We start from the raw sequence: 18,934 nt of genomic DNA, 5'->3' as shown, positions 1-18,934 counted from the left end.
GCTCCCTTTAAAATTTCAACGAACGGTTTCTTAACATTTCCACCCAACGTCACAGTCATCGGTTTCTTTCATTGGCCGATAACCCTTTACAAGAACCCGGAAAGAAGGGTGTCACAGGGTGCGTTTCAAAAGTAATGCAATGAAATTTCCCCTTCCCCTTCTATTGGTCGGTATGGAATTGAATTACTTGGAGTAAGTTGGGGGGATAGCAAGCTTTGCCGCAAACCGGTCTCAGTGCTCTCGAAGCGGCAGGTCGTCAGTTATTGTAAACCTCTGCGCGCCGACCGTGTCACGAAAGACCAACCGAACGGAAATTTCCAGTGAACTTTAGCAGTGTATTGAAAATGAACCTGATAATTTGGACAACGTCATCACCGGTGTTGAAATGGGTTTTTGAATACGAGCCAGACACAAAGCGCCAAAGCTCTGAGTGGCACACCGACCAGTTCACTAAGCCCAAAAAGGCAAGAATGGGCAAATCAAAAGTGAAAACAATGCTCATTGTCTTTTTCGACAGTCAAGGAATGGTCCATAAGGAGTTTTTTTCCTCAAGGAAGGACAGTCTGCCTACTACGTTTACGAGCTGGAAAGACTCCGAAAAAGAGTCATCAGGACGAGAAAATACATCTCCGCTACCTGGTAACTCCATCACGACAACGCGCTACGTGTCCGCGAGTTCCTGGCCAAACACCAGATGCCAAAGCTTCCCCAACCCCCCCTACAGCCCTGACGCCGCCCCAGCAGACTTCTTTTTGTTCCCTCGGATTAAGGCAGCCCCGAAAGGAACCCATTTTTTGTCCATAGCAGAGATTCAATTATCCATGACGAAGACCTAGCGAGAGGTCCCCGAAGACGCCTTCCAGGGGCGTACCAGTTTTGGCAGAGTCGCTGGAAAAAATGCGTATAGGTCCAAGGACAGTGCTTTCTACATCAACATAATACCCCGCAAGCCGCCGCAAGGGCGTGTGGCGGGGGGTGTTAGGTCACCAAACGTAAAAAGGAAAAATACCACATGCAAAAAAAACAACACGGAAAATTACACCCACAGCAGCGCACACACTCATGCAAAAATCCCTTGGTCCAAAAAAGACCACTACCACACGAAAATTCACCACAAAACACTCTACCCCCCAAAGAGTCTGTAAAAGGCAGGGAATGCGACCCAACGTTGCAGGTAGCAGGAATTCCCCCCGCGGAGAGGGAAGAGGGACTGAAAGGGAAACTTAAAAACAGATGAACAGAACACGAATGAGGTCATTCGGAAAGAATGGGTTATTATAACAAAACACATAAGGTTAGTGGAAGAGCATGCATTTAAATACAACTAATTATTTTTTAGACGCTGAGGGTGGCAAGTGGAATTTTTGCTATCTATAACCCTGTAGTTGCTATCCCGTATTGTCCGTGGGAAGGAGGAGTCCTTGAGTCGGCTAGTTCTGGCATCTATTTCCCGAATTTTATATGCATGATCCAAGCGACCAATGTATGTAGGAGTACGAATAATTTGCGAGACCTCGGTGCTGAAATATACGGATCTGAATTTATTTAATAATTTCAATCTTGCATTGAATCGTCTCTCTGCCAATGATTCCCACCCCAAATCCATGAGCATTTCGGTAACACTTTGCCTTTTATCGTAGGAATTTTTTACAAAACGGGCTGCCCGGCGTTGAACCTTCTCAATTTCCCGAATGAGACCTTTTTCACTCGGATCCCACATGCTACATGCGTATTCTAAATGAGGCCTTACAAGAGCGTGGTAACAACGTTCCTTGACCTTCGAGTCACTTTTGCCGACAATGCGTCTAATGAATCCCAATTTTTTATATGCTTGACCGCAGACTTTACGTATGTGAGTCCCCCAAGTTAAGTCTTTTGTGAATGTGACACCTAGGTATTTTACCGTATCAACTACTGTTAGGTCACCTCCAGCTAATTTGTAAGCAAATCCCGTTGATCTTTTAAAGAAATTTACCACCGAACATTTATTATAATTTAGTGTCAATCCCCAGTTAGAACACGATTTAGTAATGCAATCTAAATCCTGCGCTAGAATAAAACGATCCTTATCCCCGGATATATCCCGATAGATCACCGTGTCATCCGCGAACATCCTAATTTTTTTTTTCACTTCGCGGTTCAAATCGTTAACAAAAATGAAGAAAAGCAACGGCCCGATTACACTTCCCTGAGGTACCCCCGGGTTTCCTAATTGGGTTTCGCAGGAGCGGGTTTTCCTGAATCCGTGTTGATTGTCACTTAAAAAGTTAATATTAATCCCCAGTTAGAACACCATTTCGTAATGCAATCTAAATCCTACGCTAGAATAAAACGATCCTCATCCCCAGATATCTCCCGATAGATCACTGTGTCGTGCTTTGAAGAATTCTAAGTGTTTGTGCAAATCTGTTCAATCAATTACTTTAAAAAAATAATGGCATTACTTGTGGAACTCACCATATTATCTCGATAGGTGCTTACTAACTTCAATCATATCATGCCATCACGCTACAGCGTGGTTTTTGTATACTCATATTGATAAGAGTGGTATTATTATGGGTAGAGTGCTGACCTACTAGCCCTGGGACCAAAGGATTCGGGTTCGATCCTGGGTGACGCTCTGGAAACACTCGACTTCACTCAAGCTGTGTGATTTTTCAGGCCACAGATCTTTCCGAGAAACCGCCCCTCCTTATTACGCACCCTGCCTATGTGTGAATTGCACATTCCATTTGGCTTAGCTCAGCCCTACTCTCGCCCAAAAAACCCACGCTCGGGTTGATCACTTGTTATCTCTTAATGTCAGCGTATTGGCACGTCTACTTTTATCGTTTTTTATCCATTTCATCCAGGGTCGTCCTCCTTAGTTGCCTATTATTCCCACGCATCTTTAATGCCAGAATCCTCGTCAACATTCGCGCGCTACACAACTTCTACATCTACATCTACTCAATACCCCGCAAGCCGCCGCAAGGGCGTGTGGCGGGGGGTGTTAGGACACCACCCGTAATTTAGAAAAGAAAAAGAAAAAAAAACCACATAATCATATATCCACAAAAAACAAAACATGGCATACATTCATGCATGAACACTTACACCCCTCAAACATGCAAACACTCAATCTACATCTTACATACACATGCACCTGAAAGTATACCTAACAGCTTTGCAGTGTTTAACTTTGCTCCGACTTGTAAACTCAATGTTTTCAATATTTCTAAAGTGACTTCGGTTTCTTAATATTATGATTTCTGATTGTTCGGGGAAAGAATGAGTATTTGTACCTATCTGTCCTGGAATCTATCTCCCTTAGTTTATCTTTGTGGTCTGATCTACCTAAGTAGTGTGGGGCCATTATAATTCCTTCAGTGTCATAGTTAAACTCGTTTGCTCTGAACCTTTCTAAAAGTCTAAGCCTCGCTTGTTCTCTCCGCACTTCAAGTGGTTCTCAGCCTAAATCCCCTAGTCATCCCCAACTTAGTCATTGAGCGTGATTATTTCCATATTCTACCAAAATAAACCTCGAAATATGAATGCAAACATGGGAGAAAGCTGTTCGATCCGCTTCATGTGTATTTAATTTCTTTAAATAGGAAAAACATGCATATATCACTTGAAATATAGATGCAACCTACAATACGAGCGCTTTAACGTTATTTTAGATTAGATTAGAAGGGTGATTTGTATTAAAAAGATCTGTAATCCTAATACTTCCGCGATTGACGCAATGGTGTTCATAACTCTTCAAAGTTCGGCATGAAATTAGACAAAAATAATGGTTGAGTAAAATCTAACTTACACAACGCAGCTTAACTCTTGTAGATGTTGAAGTTAGGCTGGTGGGGAAAGGGGGAGGGTGGAAAAGTATCGGTAAAATTCCATGTCCCCGTGTCCGTTGCTTAATTCTACCGTCATTGCGACGAAGCAACGCCGTAGCGACACGCGAGTCCCTCGCATCGGACGCCGAAGGCGGTCAATTTGTGCGAGAAGTGAGTAGTGAATATACGAATACCTTTGCCATATGGCCTTGACTTCTTGAAATCACAGATTGCTTCTCTTTGCTGCACTTTCTTCTTCCTTCATGCCGCTTAAGGTAGAAATATGAAGATTTCCCTCCTTCCGCTTCTTCCTTGCTCAAATTCCGTTTAACCTTCCCATTTTCCGTGGGATTTGCGGATTGGTTTCGCTTACGCAGTGTGCGCGGACATTTTGATGGCTTGTTTATTGTATCTCCTCTTGCTATTGAAGTGCAGCACAGCTTTCAAATTGGTCGCATGGATTTACATCTCCGTTTTTCTCATTTTTTAGCGTTGGTGTGCGGTTGGGTAGACTCAACTCTTCTGAAACCAAGCCTCGTTGACCATCGTGGTGCTTGTTTGGCGCGAGGGGTTTCAACTATGAATGGTTAAAATTGTGTCTCGTTTTCATGCAAATGGAGAAGACCTCCTCCCTCATCGTCCTGTTAGCGGTCACCTTCGCGTCGCCGGCACAAAACGACTTCATCCGTGACACTCGGACTGTTATGAGTATCGGAGTGCCGGGGGCAGAGGCGTGCAAAGGGCGGATGGAGGGAAAAACGTCAGATGTGGAAATGAAGACGCTGCGGACGTCTTCCCACGCGGCGACAGCCAGAAGATCTCTTCGAATCTCCGAGGACGATCGAGGGATGACACTCAGAAACCAGAGACACTCGACCACTTGTGGTTCAAAGGTCGAGGGTAACAGCGTGGATGAACGGGAGAGAGTGTACCCGAGGGCTGGGGGCGTTCTATCTCCCCGGAGAGAGGACGTCGCGAGCGACAGCGACGAACACCAGAGCCTTGCGCAACGCTCTGCACCGCGACGGGGAGCGGAGGACTCCGATGGATTTCCCACGCAAGCCCCGCCGGGGTCCCGGGGACGTTCGCGGAGGGGTCGGCGCGCGACCAGACGCCCCCACCCTCCTTCCCCCTGCCCCGGGCTCTTCTCCTACCTGAGGGAGGGGCCAAGGGATGGAAAGTGGTACGGCATAGCGCACTTGACCGCGAAGGAGACTGTAGTGGGAGTGAGACTAGGCATACAACTGGACAAGCCAGCTGTTCTCCTTGGGGTGAGCGTACACTTCGTTTCCCTTTATCACAATTCCGCCGGGATCTTTCTCAAGAAAATTTTGCACTTTTGTAGGATTTTATGTATGTTTTTAAGCGGTGATCAGTCTGAAATAACTGTCACTTACGCCTCTGTTCTGGAAGAGGTACCGAAGGATTAATTAGAGATTAATTAGAAAAATGAACGTATCAAAAAGTATGCGAAAAGACACAATCACCGAATGGTGTCCCCGGTTCATTGCAAGGCACTAATACCCGAAATTTCTTGTTTTTGTCAAAAGATTAATTTTTCTGATTTTTGGATAAAATTACCTATTAATACCTTGGAAATTCCATTTAAATTTGCAAAAATTGTTGTGCTAGAATGTGACATTTCTACAATGCAAGATATTGACTCAAAAGGTTTGATTAGAAGTGATTTCGTGGAACCGCTTTATTTTTTTAACACAAGGAAGGAGGATAAAATTTTGGATGTCACCCATGGTGTTTAGGTCACCCATGTTTAGGGTCACCCATGCCAGATAGGTCGAAGGTTAGGAGCCGGACGAAAGGTGGTCCACGCAGCGTCTGTTTCTCAGTGAGACGGCTGCAATGGCGTCTGACCCCAGTGGGGCGGCCAGTAAGTGATGTTGTCACGTTAAAAACACTATTGAGGAAGGCCACGGGAAACCACCTCAATTATCATTTCCAAGATTAACATGATGGAAAATACAGAGATTTTGAGTCCTGGCAAACTACGGGGCTCGGCCCAATCGGCCGTGTGTCCTTCCCGGCAGCGGGGGAGGCAAGGGTTCCGCGGTCCTCATCCCACAAAACCCTTGCAAGGGAAAACCATTAGCAGCAGGACAGAAGACGCAGGAGAAGAAGACCAAATTAGTTTGACTAGAAACGTGGAATGTTAGGACAGCGATGAGGACTGGAAAAATGGAGAATATTAAGCGAGAGATGGAAAGTGGAAATATAAATATTTTAGGTCTATGAAAGGTGAGATGGAAGGATAGCGGGGATTACTAGAGCGATAAGTATAGAATAATATACAGCGGCGGGGACGAGAGTCAACGAGGGGTTGCCATAGTATTAAATGAAGAGGTAGGAAGAAGCGTAGTCAACATAGAGCAGGTAACGGATAGAATACTATTAGTCGAGATAAAAACAGAATCGACGAACTTGGTTATTATTCAGGTATACATGCCACCGAGCAACCATAAGGAAGAAGAGGTCGATAGGATATACGATCAGTTAGAGGGCATAATCGCGTGTGTTCCTGCAGGGAAACATTTGATAGTGATGGGGGATTGGAATGCAACGGTAGGCGAATGGAGAGATGGTGATGAGGGGGGAGACTACGGTTTGAGCCCGAGGAATGACCGTGGGGAGAAAGCAGTTGACTTCTGCAGGAGACAGGGGCTAGTTATCACCAACACTTTGTTTATACACCACAAAAGACGCAGATATACATGGAAAATGTCAGGTGACTCATAAAGGAATCTGTTAGATTATATTCTGGTAAGACACAAGTGTAGGAACAGTGTTTAGGAACTGTATATTCCCATAGCTTCCCGGGAGCGGATGCGGACTTTAACCACAATTTAGTTGTTATGAAATGTAGCGTCCATTTCAAAAAGATAAAGCAGGGGTGGCGGGTTATCGAATTGAATGTAGAAGAATAAATGGATTGACAAGGAAGGAGCACCAACAGGCTGTTAAAAACATCATGAATGATGGACAAGAGCTGAGTATTATCGAAGAAAAATGGGAAAGTAAAAAGAGAGGTTATCTAAAGCCCCAAAAGACACTAATTGAACTATATATATATATATATATATATATATATATATATATATATATATATATATATATATATATAATATATATATATATATAATATATCAGGCACCTTTTCAGCTCTGAGTACTTTCTTCCTCCCTTCATCCCGTCCAACATCCCTATCCTGTTCCTTCCCCTTCCTCGTTTAGCTAACATTCTCCCCTCAATTACAGTCTTCTACATCCCACTGCCGGTCAATACCCCCTTCAGCCACTTTTCCTGCCTCCATAGGATTGCTCCCAACAAACCCCTCTCTTCGCCGACCATACCAAGTACTTCCTCATTTGTTTTCTTCTCGGTCCATTTCACCTTCTCCATTCTTCTCCACACCCACATTTCAAAAGTCTCCAGCCTACGTCAATACTCATGCTTCAATGACCATTTTTCCGCGCCGTACATAGCTACGCTCCATACCAAAGTTTTTACGAGTCTTTTCTTAACATCCTTACTTAAAGCCCCCGTCATAAACGCCCTCCTTCTTGTGTGTGCAAAATTCTTCTCCTTACGCCCCTACTACTTTGACCGTGTTGGTCAGAAACACTTCCGAGATGCGTAAACTGTTCTACCTGCTCCAGTTTTTGCCCTCCTATTTTAATGTTTAGCTCAGCCTTTTTCTTTATAGAAAATCGCATAACTTTTGTTTTAATAATATTGATTCTCATCCCATACCTGTCACACTGAATTTCCAATTCACTAAGCAATGCTTGCAGCCCCTTGGCTGACTGACAAACTAAAGCTTGGTCATCAGCAAACATAACTGATTTTACGAATCCCCGTCCACCTTCATTCCTAACTCCAGTTTCTCCTCATGCCTCTTTGATCATTTCCTCTGCCTACAGGTTGAACAGCAACGGTGATAATGGGCGAGCCTGCCTACACCTCTTCCTAACCCTGCACATCCGGACTCCCCGATCCCCATTCGTATCTGAGCAGTCTGAGACATGTACAGGTTGTGGATTAGCCTCATTTCCCTCCAATCTATTCCCATTTCCTGCAGAATACTCATTAGTTTCTCCCAATTCACTCTATCAAATGCTTTTTCAAAATCTACGAAACAGGCAAATACCTCCTGGTTGTGTTCTATGTTCCTCTTAATTAATAATCTCATTACTGCAATTGCATCACGCGTACCTCTCTCCTTCCTAAACCCAAACTGATCATCCCCTAAGTAATCATTTGCCCTACTCTATATCCTTTTGATTATGATGCTGTGAACAACTTTAGCTTCGTGGGATATCAAACTTATTGTCCTGTAGTCCTCACATGATGTAGCCTTTACCTTTTTCGGAATAGGAACTAGAGCTGATCTCGCAAAGTCTTCCGGCCAGATTCCTTCCTCATAGATACTGCGAATGAGCCCATATAGCCCCTTCCTCCCGCATTTCCTTAAGCTTTTCTATAGTTCCGCAGGAATGTTTGCCACCCCCACGGCCTTATTTAGTTTCATCTCACTTAACGCCCTTTCGATCTCATCGTATAGTATGCCTGGACCTAAGCTATCTTCCTCTAAGTCATATTCTTTTTCAATGTCTAACTTTGTTGGTCGAAGTTCTTTACTATACAGTTCTATATACTCCTTCCATCTCTCTTGGATCTTTCCTGCGTCAACTATTATCTAACCCGCCTTAGCTCTAACTCTTAGCATAGATCTTCCTTTCTTACTTCCCGATAAAGATTTAACTTTGCTGTACAGCGCACCAATTTTACCATTCCTCTGCAGACTTTCCTTATCCTCGTACTGCGTCTTCCACCATGCTTCTTTAGCTTTATTTGTTGCCGGCCCCAATTCATTGTTTAACTCTGTGTCCTTAATTTTGCCTAAGTCTCTATTTACATTCTTCCATTTTCTCCGGTCATCCATTTTTGTAATCATCTCATCCGTTTATCCATGTTTGCCTAGTCCTTATAGCGTTAACGATTCCAATAGCGTCTTTTGCGGCTTCAGACAACCTTTCTTTGATTTTTTCCCATTTTTCTTCGATAGTACTCAGCTCTTTACCATCCTTCATGATTTCCTCTACCGCCTGTTTGTATTTCTTCCTGTTCAAACCATATAACGCTTCTATATTCCATTTTCTAACCAGGATATAATCTAGCTGATACCTTTCGAAGTCACCTGGCATTTTCCATGTATACCTGCGTCTTTTTTGGTGTCTAAACCAAGTGTTGGTGATGACTAACCCCTTTCTCCTGCAGAACCCAACTGCTTTCTCCCCGCGGTCATTCCTCGTGCCTAAACCGTAGTCCCCGACCTCATCACTATCTCTCCCTTCGCCTACCGTTGCATTCCAATCCCCCATCACTATCAAATGTTTCCCTGCAGGAACACACGCGATTATGCCCTCTAACTGATCGTATATCCTATCAACTTCTTCTTCCTTATGGTTGCTCGGTGGCATGTATACCTGAATAATAACCAAGTTCGTCGGTTCGGCTTTTATCTCCATCAGTAATAATCTTTCCGTTACCTGCTCTATGTCGACTAGACTTCTTCCTACGTCAACTGCTTTCTCCCCACGGTCATTCCTCGGGCTCAAACCGTAGTCTCCCCCCTCATCACCATCTCTCCCTTCGCCTACCGTTGCATTCCAATCCCCCATCACTATCAAATGTTTCCCTGCAGGAACACACGCGATTATGCCCTCTAACTGATCGTATATCCTATCGACCTCTTCTTCCTTATGGTTGCTCGGTGGCATGTATACCTGAATAATAACCAAGTTCGTCGATTCTGTTTTTATCTCTACTAATAGTATTCTATCCGTTACCTGCTCTATGTTGACTACGCTTCTTCCTACCTCTTCATTTAATACTATGGCAACCCCTCGTTGGCTCTCGTCCCCGCCGCTGTAAATTATTCTATACTTATCACTCCAGTAATCCTAGCTATCCTTCCACCTCACCTCGCATAGACCTAAAATATCTATTTTTCCCCTTTCCATCTCTCGCTTAACATTCTCCAATTTCCCTGTCCTCATCATTGTCCTAACATTCCACGTTCCTAATGTGGTTTTCTTCTTCTGCGTCTTTCGTCCTGCTGCTGCTGGTTTTCCCTTGCAAGGGTTTGGTAGGATGACGACCGCGGAAGCCTTGCCTCCTCCGCTGCCGGGCACGATACACGGCCGATTGTGCCGAGCCCCGTAGTTTGCCAGGACTCAAAATCTCTGTATTTTCCATCATGTTAATCTTGGAAATGATAATTGAGGTGGTTTCCCGTGGCCTTCCTCAATAGTGTTTTTAACGTGACACCATCACTTACTGGCCGCCCCACTGGGGTCAGACGCCATTGCAGCCGCCTCATTGAGGAACATACGCTGCGTGGACTACCTTTCGTCTGGCTCCTAACCTTCGACCTATCTGGCATGGGTGACCCTACCAGGAGCGATTATTATTACTCCCGCCAGCACAGCTCTAGGGGATATCGGAACGCACAAGCTCTTCCACCACGTCAAGGTTGTAGTCCGAGGAGGGATATATATATATATATATATATATATATATATATCCCTTCTCGGACTACAACCTTGACGTGTATATATATATATTTATATATATATATATATATATATATATATATATATATATATATATATTTACATATATTTATATATACATATATACATATTCATATATAAATTCATATATACCTAGACATGAAATTTTTGAAGTTAAGGTGTTCCTTCTCGTAGAGAAACTCATGGAATATACTGCTAACATCCTGCTTCTTTTATCCATTGTTATCAAGCTGATGAATTGCGAGGGTAGGCTGAAAAGTAATGCACCCACTTTTAAATGGATAAGCATACAAAATATATCACATGTAGCAATAGTTGATTGGTAATTTCAATGTCATCGATTGAAATATTATAAATATTTCCATTAAATTCGTAGAGTTTTGATACTAAACGTATTTTTTTGGCAGAGTAAAAATGTGCTACCAATCGTAATAATTTAATATGCAAACCCGCCTGACTTGGTGCCGATTAGTGAGGTTTTGCTATATTTTCCCAATGCCATAATTATACTGATGATGCGGGCATACAACCTTTTCCTTATTACTGCCACAAGGCACAAGAGCATATGGCAGGCGGTGTCTACTACTATAGATTTTCTTACTGCAATTGTGATCAAAGGCGGTAGAAACAGATTATATAAGCCCTGTTAAAATGATGTGGGTCGTGGTAGTCCAGGGGGTATAGCATTGTCCTAGTGATGGGAGGATCTTGATTTAATTCCCTGATAAGCCTCTCTGGGCACCTGCAGCTCAACCCAAGTTATGTGATTTTTCAGGTACCAGATCTTCCTGGGAAACCATAACTGGCACAGTGAAAGGAACTGCCCCCCCTACCCTGATGTGTGAATTTTACACGCCGTATAGGGCTTAGTACTGGGTGAACTCTTCCAACACTTGCCAATCTGATATGCGGGTTGATTACTGAGTTTATGGTTAATATTGTAGGGGTTTTGGTGAATTTTGAAATGATTATGAATTGTGAAAGGTGCATATTAGTACTTTAATTTTCAAATTTGATTCTATTTCTCGAATTATATGTTTGTGTTTCTATTTTGCCAATATGATATAGGGTTCTTAAATTATCTTCAGAGTCAGATGTGAAGTACATAGTGTCTCCCATGCATTTCCGAAATCTTAGTCTCCTCTCCTATCTTAATGACAGAGAGGTTGACTAGTGATTTTAGTGTTCAGATCCCCACTTGACAGTGAATTCTAGTCCGAAAACTAATTGCTTGTGAGCAGCCCCTTCTGAAACAAACTGTAGTGGCTGGAGGAAATTATGCAGTGTGCCTCAAACTTTTCTATCCTCTTTCTAATCAGTCGATCAGAGGCTTCATCCTAGAATTCAGCCTTGTCATTCTTTTATACTAGACAATCACTGGGATGCATTCAAGTATCGGTGATGAATCATTGAATAATTTTCCCAGTGAATCGCACATTTACCTTTGAAAAAAAATTCCAAATAGAATCTCATCCTCGGAGCCAATTTTTTGTTATTTCATTTTTTTAGTTGTCCACAAAATTTCACAACATTCGTAAACCATATAAGCTTATCCTGTGTTGCAACATTTGATAAACTTACTTCAAAAATATCTATTATGGAGAGAAACGTAGGATGGAAGATACAGGTCAAGGATATGGAAATTATTTTTATATCAAGGAAATAAATTGGTGCAATGTACTGGAAAATGAAAAATCTGTCAGGTAGTGAGAAGAGAAAATCACGCTTTCAAAGATATGCCAGGAAAATTAAGAGTTGAACAAGTAAGGATACTAGAAATATAGAAGAACAATATATCCCTTGATAAGCATAACAGTGTCAGGTTTAACTGTGTGGAATTCCTTTATTATTGTAACCTATCCCTTGGTCATCTAATGAATTTATTCTTCAGTGCATAATTCACGCATTGGTAAGGTCAAACATATTGACCACCTAATTTACTCACGTTTACCTGCCTCCTCTGCGATCTGCCTGACAGACAGGCACTCTTGGTGACACCTGACACTCACTGTCCCTGGGATGCACATATTACCCATGAATGCTGTGTGAATCAGTTGACTAGACTATCCCTTTAGCCCCTATCACTCGCTCACCATCTAGGAGTCTGGTCTTTGCAGTGGAACTTATCTTAGATATTCAGGATTGACAAATACTCTGCTCCATTCTCTCACAAGAAAAACCTTGCATTTTACATTAACATAATGCCCGAAAAAGGAATGATATATTGCTACTATCACTTTGCCAATGCAAAGTGACAGTGTCATCATGGCAACTAGAAATGATGAAAGGGTCGCTTTGAGCGTTACAGCAGTGTTTGTCATTTTTTTATTCATGAGCAAAGTAATTATTTTACAAGAATAATCAAAAAGTGGAAATTTCACTCAAAATGGGTACATTGCAGTACAAAATGAGTTACGATGGATGTTGCCTGGAGAGAGAGTTCTAGCTTTTGGGTTGTTTAAAATCTGAATGTTGCTTTATGGCCTCTAATTATTTTCTGATCAGGTGATAACATTTCAGGAGCATGTAACTCTGCAAAAGGAAAATATTAGGTGGGAGGCAGGGTTGGACATATGCATGCACTACCATATACACAAATCAATCACACCTCGCATCAAATATATCGTATACACAAATCACACACTTAACAGCCTAATTGATTTTAATTTTCTACCCAAATTCTTTATCTCGGTATAATTCTTAAAGAATTCATCGAACTTGAAGAGCAGAACACACACATTAATAATCTAACCTCTTCAGTTCTAAGTTGAACTTGGCTCAGGTTTGTAGCAATATTTAGAGACTGGGTATGCAATAGGACTTTTCAATTGTGGGATGAAGTCATAGGAGTGAGGAAAAGGTGAAAATCTTTAAAAGGGCAAGAAGTGAGGAGAAAGATGTGTTTTAAAATTTAATTTCTTTGCGAAAGTAATTAAACAGAAAAGCCAAGACTATTTATTGTTTCACAAACATTATAGCCACTAAAAACAGAGCAATACTAAGGATAGCTTCTTTATGATTTATCAATTTTGTAGTTACTTTATACCTTCTGTTTCATTTTGCACAGTTTCTCATTGAATGTTCATGTGGGTTGGTGAAAATGAATTTAAAATTTTATAATGCACAAATATAGACAGACTCGATTTTTCAATCAAAACTTTTCCTATATCCACATTAGGCAGGTTTTGGTCAATGGAAATGGAAATTGGATGGGGAACTAATATGGAAATGCCAAAGGTCAGGATCAGTTAGTTTTTTCTGGTTTTGATGACTACCTGCTATATTTTAATTTATTAATAGTCAGCTTTCACTTCATTTGAAAATAACAACTAAATTGACTATAATTCCTCATGTTGATAGAAAAAAAATTCCAGCAGCCTTTCAGGTTAAGGGACTTACAAATGTGTCTGGTTATTCCATAGTTTTACCAAATCTTTTATAGAGTGGTGGTGCTTTGTTACTCAATAAGAATTTGCAAGATCATGGTCATTTGCTGAGTTATCAGCCTGAAGTTTGGTTAGATACAATTTTTAAATTATTCCCTTCCTAGAATGCCTCTCCATTTCTCAGTAGGTCCTTCATCACAAAACTTTGATTGTCTGTATCTTTCCTTTCAATTCTAGGACATTGTCAGTGGTTTTCATTATCATTCCCAATTTTTATTGCCATTACCATGACATTTTCATCTCCAGTCTCTCTGAAAAAGAACATTCTTGAGAGTACTTTTTAAAGCAAAACCATAATTATTAAGAGTTTAACCGGGAGAAAACAAATATTAATTAAGACCTGATGAATTTGTTTCAAGAAGTTAAGTTTAACACCAAAATATCACTTAAAATCTGCCATAAGGACACCATATTCTATGATAAATCAGAATGAAATATGTATATTGATATTACAAACTCCACTCCCAAAAAAAGGTTTAAACCAAACTGTTGGCAATTGTTTGGCTCTATTTTGGCTTCTAAATAAAAATCATTTGTAGAGAATGAAAAGTAAGGAGCATCCATCAGATTAGAAATGTAAGTATGAATCTGTGGAGGGTCAAGAGATGCCAATGCCTTTGCTGGGCCTGTGCAAAAAAGAGAGGAGCATATCCTCCCTCATTTTGCACTATTCATTCTAATCCTCAAACCTTTTATCTTACTCTTCCCTGTAGATTTAATATAATAAGTTAAATGATATAATTTATCACTTACCTGTGAAATAATGAATGTTTCCTCCAAAGCTGCATCTCCTTAGCTTCGAATTGTATCAACAAGAGAACCATAGTGTTAATAAAGTGATTTGATTTGTATTGAACAAAACCCATAATGAATTCTGGTAACAAAATTTTGCACTTTCCCACAGACTTTTATTTAAGAGACACTGCATATCCAATCACCCAATGGCTCTACAACCTTTCAAATGAAGGAATTTAATCACACATCAAGCTTCAATCTTCTCCACACTGTGAGTTACTTCAATCTATGCATTTCCAAAGCAAAACAAATCAACATTAATTGTTGTAATTAATAACATTATTCACATAATCATCAATTACTATGTGGAATAAATTTTATTTGAATATCTTAATTATTTCTTCCTAATAATTAATACTTGACAATACCCACCTCATATTACCATAAGAATGCCTTCCTTAGGATTAGACAAAGCCCAATGGAGAAGTTAAAATCCTTGGTAAACAATGATTGAGCAGTATCAAACAGTTTGGAAATGGTGGGATTGCAAATTGTTTTAAAAGCCATAGGCTTCTAATTGAAGCTCCAATCACACTATTGTTGGTGTTTAATTTTTGTCCTTTTTACACCTAATGGATTTTCAATATGAAGAAATGTGTTATCTGCTCAATTCAACCCCAATCTTTTCCACTCAAATTCTAAGAGAGCTCCAGGTGGAGAAGAAATAGCTAATTCACATAATTAAATTATGCATATTATGTACAGCATTTATGGATCTCGTAAAAACTATGCATTCCCTTCTCAAGGCTAAACTTTATTCTATATAAAACTATCTTTTTGTTGCCGAAGTGTTTGGATATGATGATTCACCTTTACACGGAGTGGTGGTGGCCTTAAGCATCACAATTTTGTTGAAGACAGGGTAGCTATGCTAGAAGTTTGCATATTTACGTAGAAGTACAATGATACCTGTTCCACTTGTTTCTCTACATGCATAAACATTTGGATTACATCCTCTTCTACCAAAAGTGGATTTGTTAGCTCTCCTTCCACCTGCACTTAACAAAGTGTGAAAGTTTGGTAATGTTATCCACAGTGTAACACAATTTCCATCATAATTCCAATGGGCTTTAGAATGATCATAAATTTTAATAAAAAGATAAGGTTATGATATTTGTAACTATTATATTTTACAGTCTTTAGATGTATTGAAAATTCTTCCTGCCATCACATATGGTTAGTGTTTATCTAATTTCTGAATCATATATAATAGAACTTAATTCTTCCTTCAGGCTTGGCTGGGTGATGTTAAGACAACAAATAATAAGGACTTCACCATTTGGAATAGAGAAAAGACACTACACCCTTCTTCGCCCCTTCCAGTGAAGATACTGGTCCAGTATGATGAGAATGCGTTGCCACCCCCAAGGATTAAAAAAATCATGTTCAATGGGATCCAAATATGCCCAAAAAATGAAGGTATGGTTTTCTGTAAATTATTGAAGTAAATTAATACACAAGAGAGAATGTGGTAAATTATATAGTTTCAAAATAAAAATAAGGATGCAAAAAACAAATAAGAAAAATTACTCTTTTTTAAATAGAACCATAATTGATTGGAACCAGCTGCCTGGAGGTTTGTTTGAGCCCTTTCCATCCAATTTTAGAAGTTTTAAATATAAATGTATAGCAGCCACTGGGTAATAAACTTCATTGTAGTTATTAAAATATTGTTTGTATGTGATGTGGATGGCATTTTGTACGTGATGTGGAAGTTTGTTTGTATGTGATGTAGAAGTGTCATTGTATGTAAAAATATTTGGTCTCTTATCTGTTTTTATTGTGCGTGCATGTATGTAACTTTCGTTGTAAGATTATCTTTGACCAAACTTGACCATTGCCACCAGGAAAATCGCCTAATTGCAACATAACTGTAAAATAAATAAAAATAAATATAATTAAGAGGGTGAAGGAAAGTGAAAAAATGGTCATAATGAAGATATTAGAAGCACACTATTATAAAAATTTTATATACCTGTATTTTATTTCTAAAATAAATATATGAGTACAGCATGAATTATCTATAGATCCACACAGACAAGTGGCATTCATAAAAGAAGAGTATTGAAAATTTGAAAATATCAGTATATATACAGACCAATCAAATTATTTCAACTGCCAGCTCAAGAAACCTGTAATGCCACTATTTTTGCTTAACCATCCTCCAAATAAATATGGAAAGGAAGTCTTTATACTATATTCCCTCATCATCATCATTAGTATTTCAATCATAGGGTTGGTTTACTGCAGCCCTCCATTCTACTCTATTTAATGTCGATTCCCTCAATCCCTGATGCCTTCTTAATTTGCCCTGTGCATGTCTCTTGGTCTTCCTCATGGAATCTTTCCTTATATTTTTCCTTCTACTATATTCCCAATCAATCCATTGTGCCTCATTGTGTGTCCTATTTCTTCTTTGCTGTAGATATCCCCACATGGTCCCATCCTCTTCTGCTCTTTTATATACTACCACATTCCTCACTTTTTTGGTCCTTTAATCTTCAACATTCTCCTCCAGCACCATGTTTCAAAGGCTTCCATTCGTCGCTGGTCCACTTTTCCAATATTCCATGCCATCAATCTGTAGAGTACCATCCTCCATGCAAAATTCTTGACGAATTGTTTCTTTGTTTCCAGGCGTAGGTTCTTTGATCATAATAATTGCTTCTTCTTTGTGAAAGCATTCTTAACATGAGCTATTCTTTGCTTGATATTGGCCGAGCTTCTTCCATCCCATGTTACCCTGCTGCACAAGTAGATGAAGGATTCCACTTGATCTAGTTCCACTTCTGGAATTGTGATATGCGCATTCAGTTGCTCTCTTCAAAATACAAGGATTTAAGTGTTCTTCTTGCTGATGTTCATAATATATTATCCCAGTACTTAATCAATAGCAATTAGAATTGCTTGCAGGTCCGCTTGCATTTTGCCGCTACTGCAATATCATCTGCAAACCGGAGCATGCTGATTTCTTCTCCATTCACCTTGACTCCTTAGATACCCAATTCTTGCGTTTCTTTTACTGCCTCTTCCAGGCATACCCTGATAATTGCTGGCGAGAGATTGCATCGTTGTCCTACTATTTTGTTTATTTTGGCCTCTATTTTTTTCCATTTTTCATTTAAATTGTTGTAACCTGATTCTTGAAGAGGCTATGGATAATTCTTCTGTCGTTGTAGTCCAATCCAAGTGCTTGTATTATCTTGGACATCTAATTCCATTTCAAGTTGTTGAAGGCCTTCTTCAATTCCATGAATGCCACATAATAAGGCTTATTTATGTGTCCCAATTTTTCAGCCAAAACTCTCAACCTGAGACTTGCCACTTTTGCTCCTTGGGTTTTCCAGGATCCAAATTGGTTTTCTGAGTAGTTTTATTCCTTCTATTTTTTGGCTGATTATGTAATTAAAGATTTTTGGTGCATAAGTCAGTAGGCTTAATGTTCTGTGTCCTTTGTATTTATCTGTTTTCAGTTTCTTCCATATTGCAATCATAGTATATATATATATATATATATATATATATATATATATATATATATATATATATATATATATATATATATATATATATATATACTCATATATACAGAAACAGATATAAGGAAAAGGGATAGGAACACATATAAAGGACGAACACAATAGAGGTGGGGAAGGCGGAAGAATCGGGGCGCTTGGCGACATATTAGACCCACGGATCTCAGGGTAAATTGACTATCCTCGATAGCTCAAGTGGTTGAGAGCATCCGCCCGGCAAGTGGAAAGATCCGGTGTTCGAGTCCCGGTTGAGGAAATATTTTTACTCTTGTGATCCGTTCGATTCCGCCTTCCCCACCTCTATTGTGTTCGTCCTTTATATGTGTTTTTATCCCTTTTCCTTATATCTGTTTCTGTATATATGAGTATTTATTCGCCGTTTGGCGGGATTTCGTGTTTGAATGTGTATTTGGCCAATGTGGCTCATCTCTTTCTTCTGGCTATGCGTGCCACGAAACGCACTGTTCCTTTCCTGTATGATGTTGTATGAATTCTAACCCACTGTCCTTTCCTTTCCTTGTGTATTGTCTATTTCTCCTTTGGTGGGTGAAACAGCCCCCTGACGCCATCTCTTGGCTGAAAGAATCGGGGCGCTTGGCGACATATTAGACCCACGGATCTCAGGGTAAATTGACTATCCTCGATAGCTCAAGTGGTTAAGAGCATCCGCCCGGCAAGTGGAAAGATCCGGTGTTCGAGTCCCGGTTGAGGAAATATTTTTACTCTTG

General features: G+C 40.2%; 1 protein-coding gene across 2 annotated transcripts in view; it reads left to right on the top strand.

Annotated features, from left to right (window-relative positions):
- Positions 1-18,934, top strand: part of LOC139689894 (serine protease gd-like) — a 51,243-nt gene that overhangs the window by 4,559 nt on the left and 27,750 nt on the right. Inside the window, exons 2-3 of one of the 2 annotated variants that reach the window (XM_071587011.1) lie at positions 4,309-5,089; positions 15,903-16,089. In XM_071587011.1, the coding sequence (XP_071443112.1) occupies positions 4,427-5,089; positions 15,903-16,089 (850 nt within the window). In that variant the 5' untranslated portion in view covers positions 4,309-4,426. The remainder of the gene's footprint in view (positions 1-4,308; positions 5,090-15,902; positions 16,090-18,934) is intronic. The other variant, XM_071587012.1, reaches the window with a different exon arrangement.

This window comes from Hetaerina americana, unplaced genomic scaffold, assembly GCF_022747635.1.
Source record: "Hetaerina americana unplaced genomic scaffold, ioHetAmer1.1.p SCAF_29, whole genome shotgun sequence".
NCBI lineage: Eukaryota > Metazoa > Arthropoda > Insecta > Odonata > Calopterygidae > Hetaerina > Hetaerina americana.
This window is presented reverse-complemented; position numbering and strand designations above follow the sequence as displayed.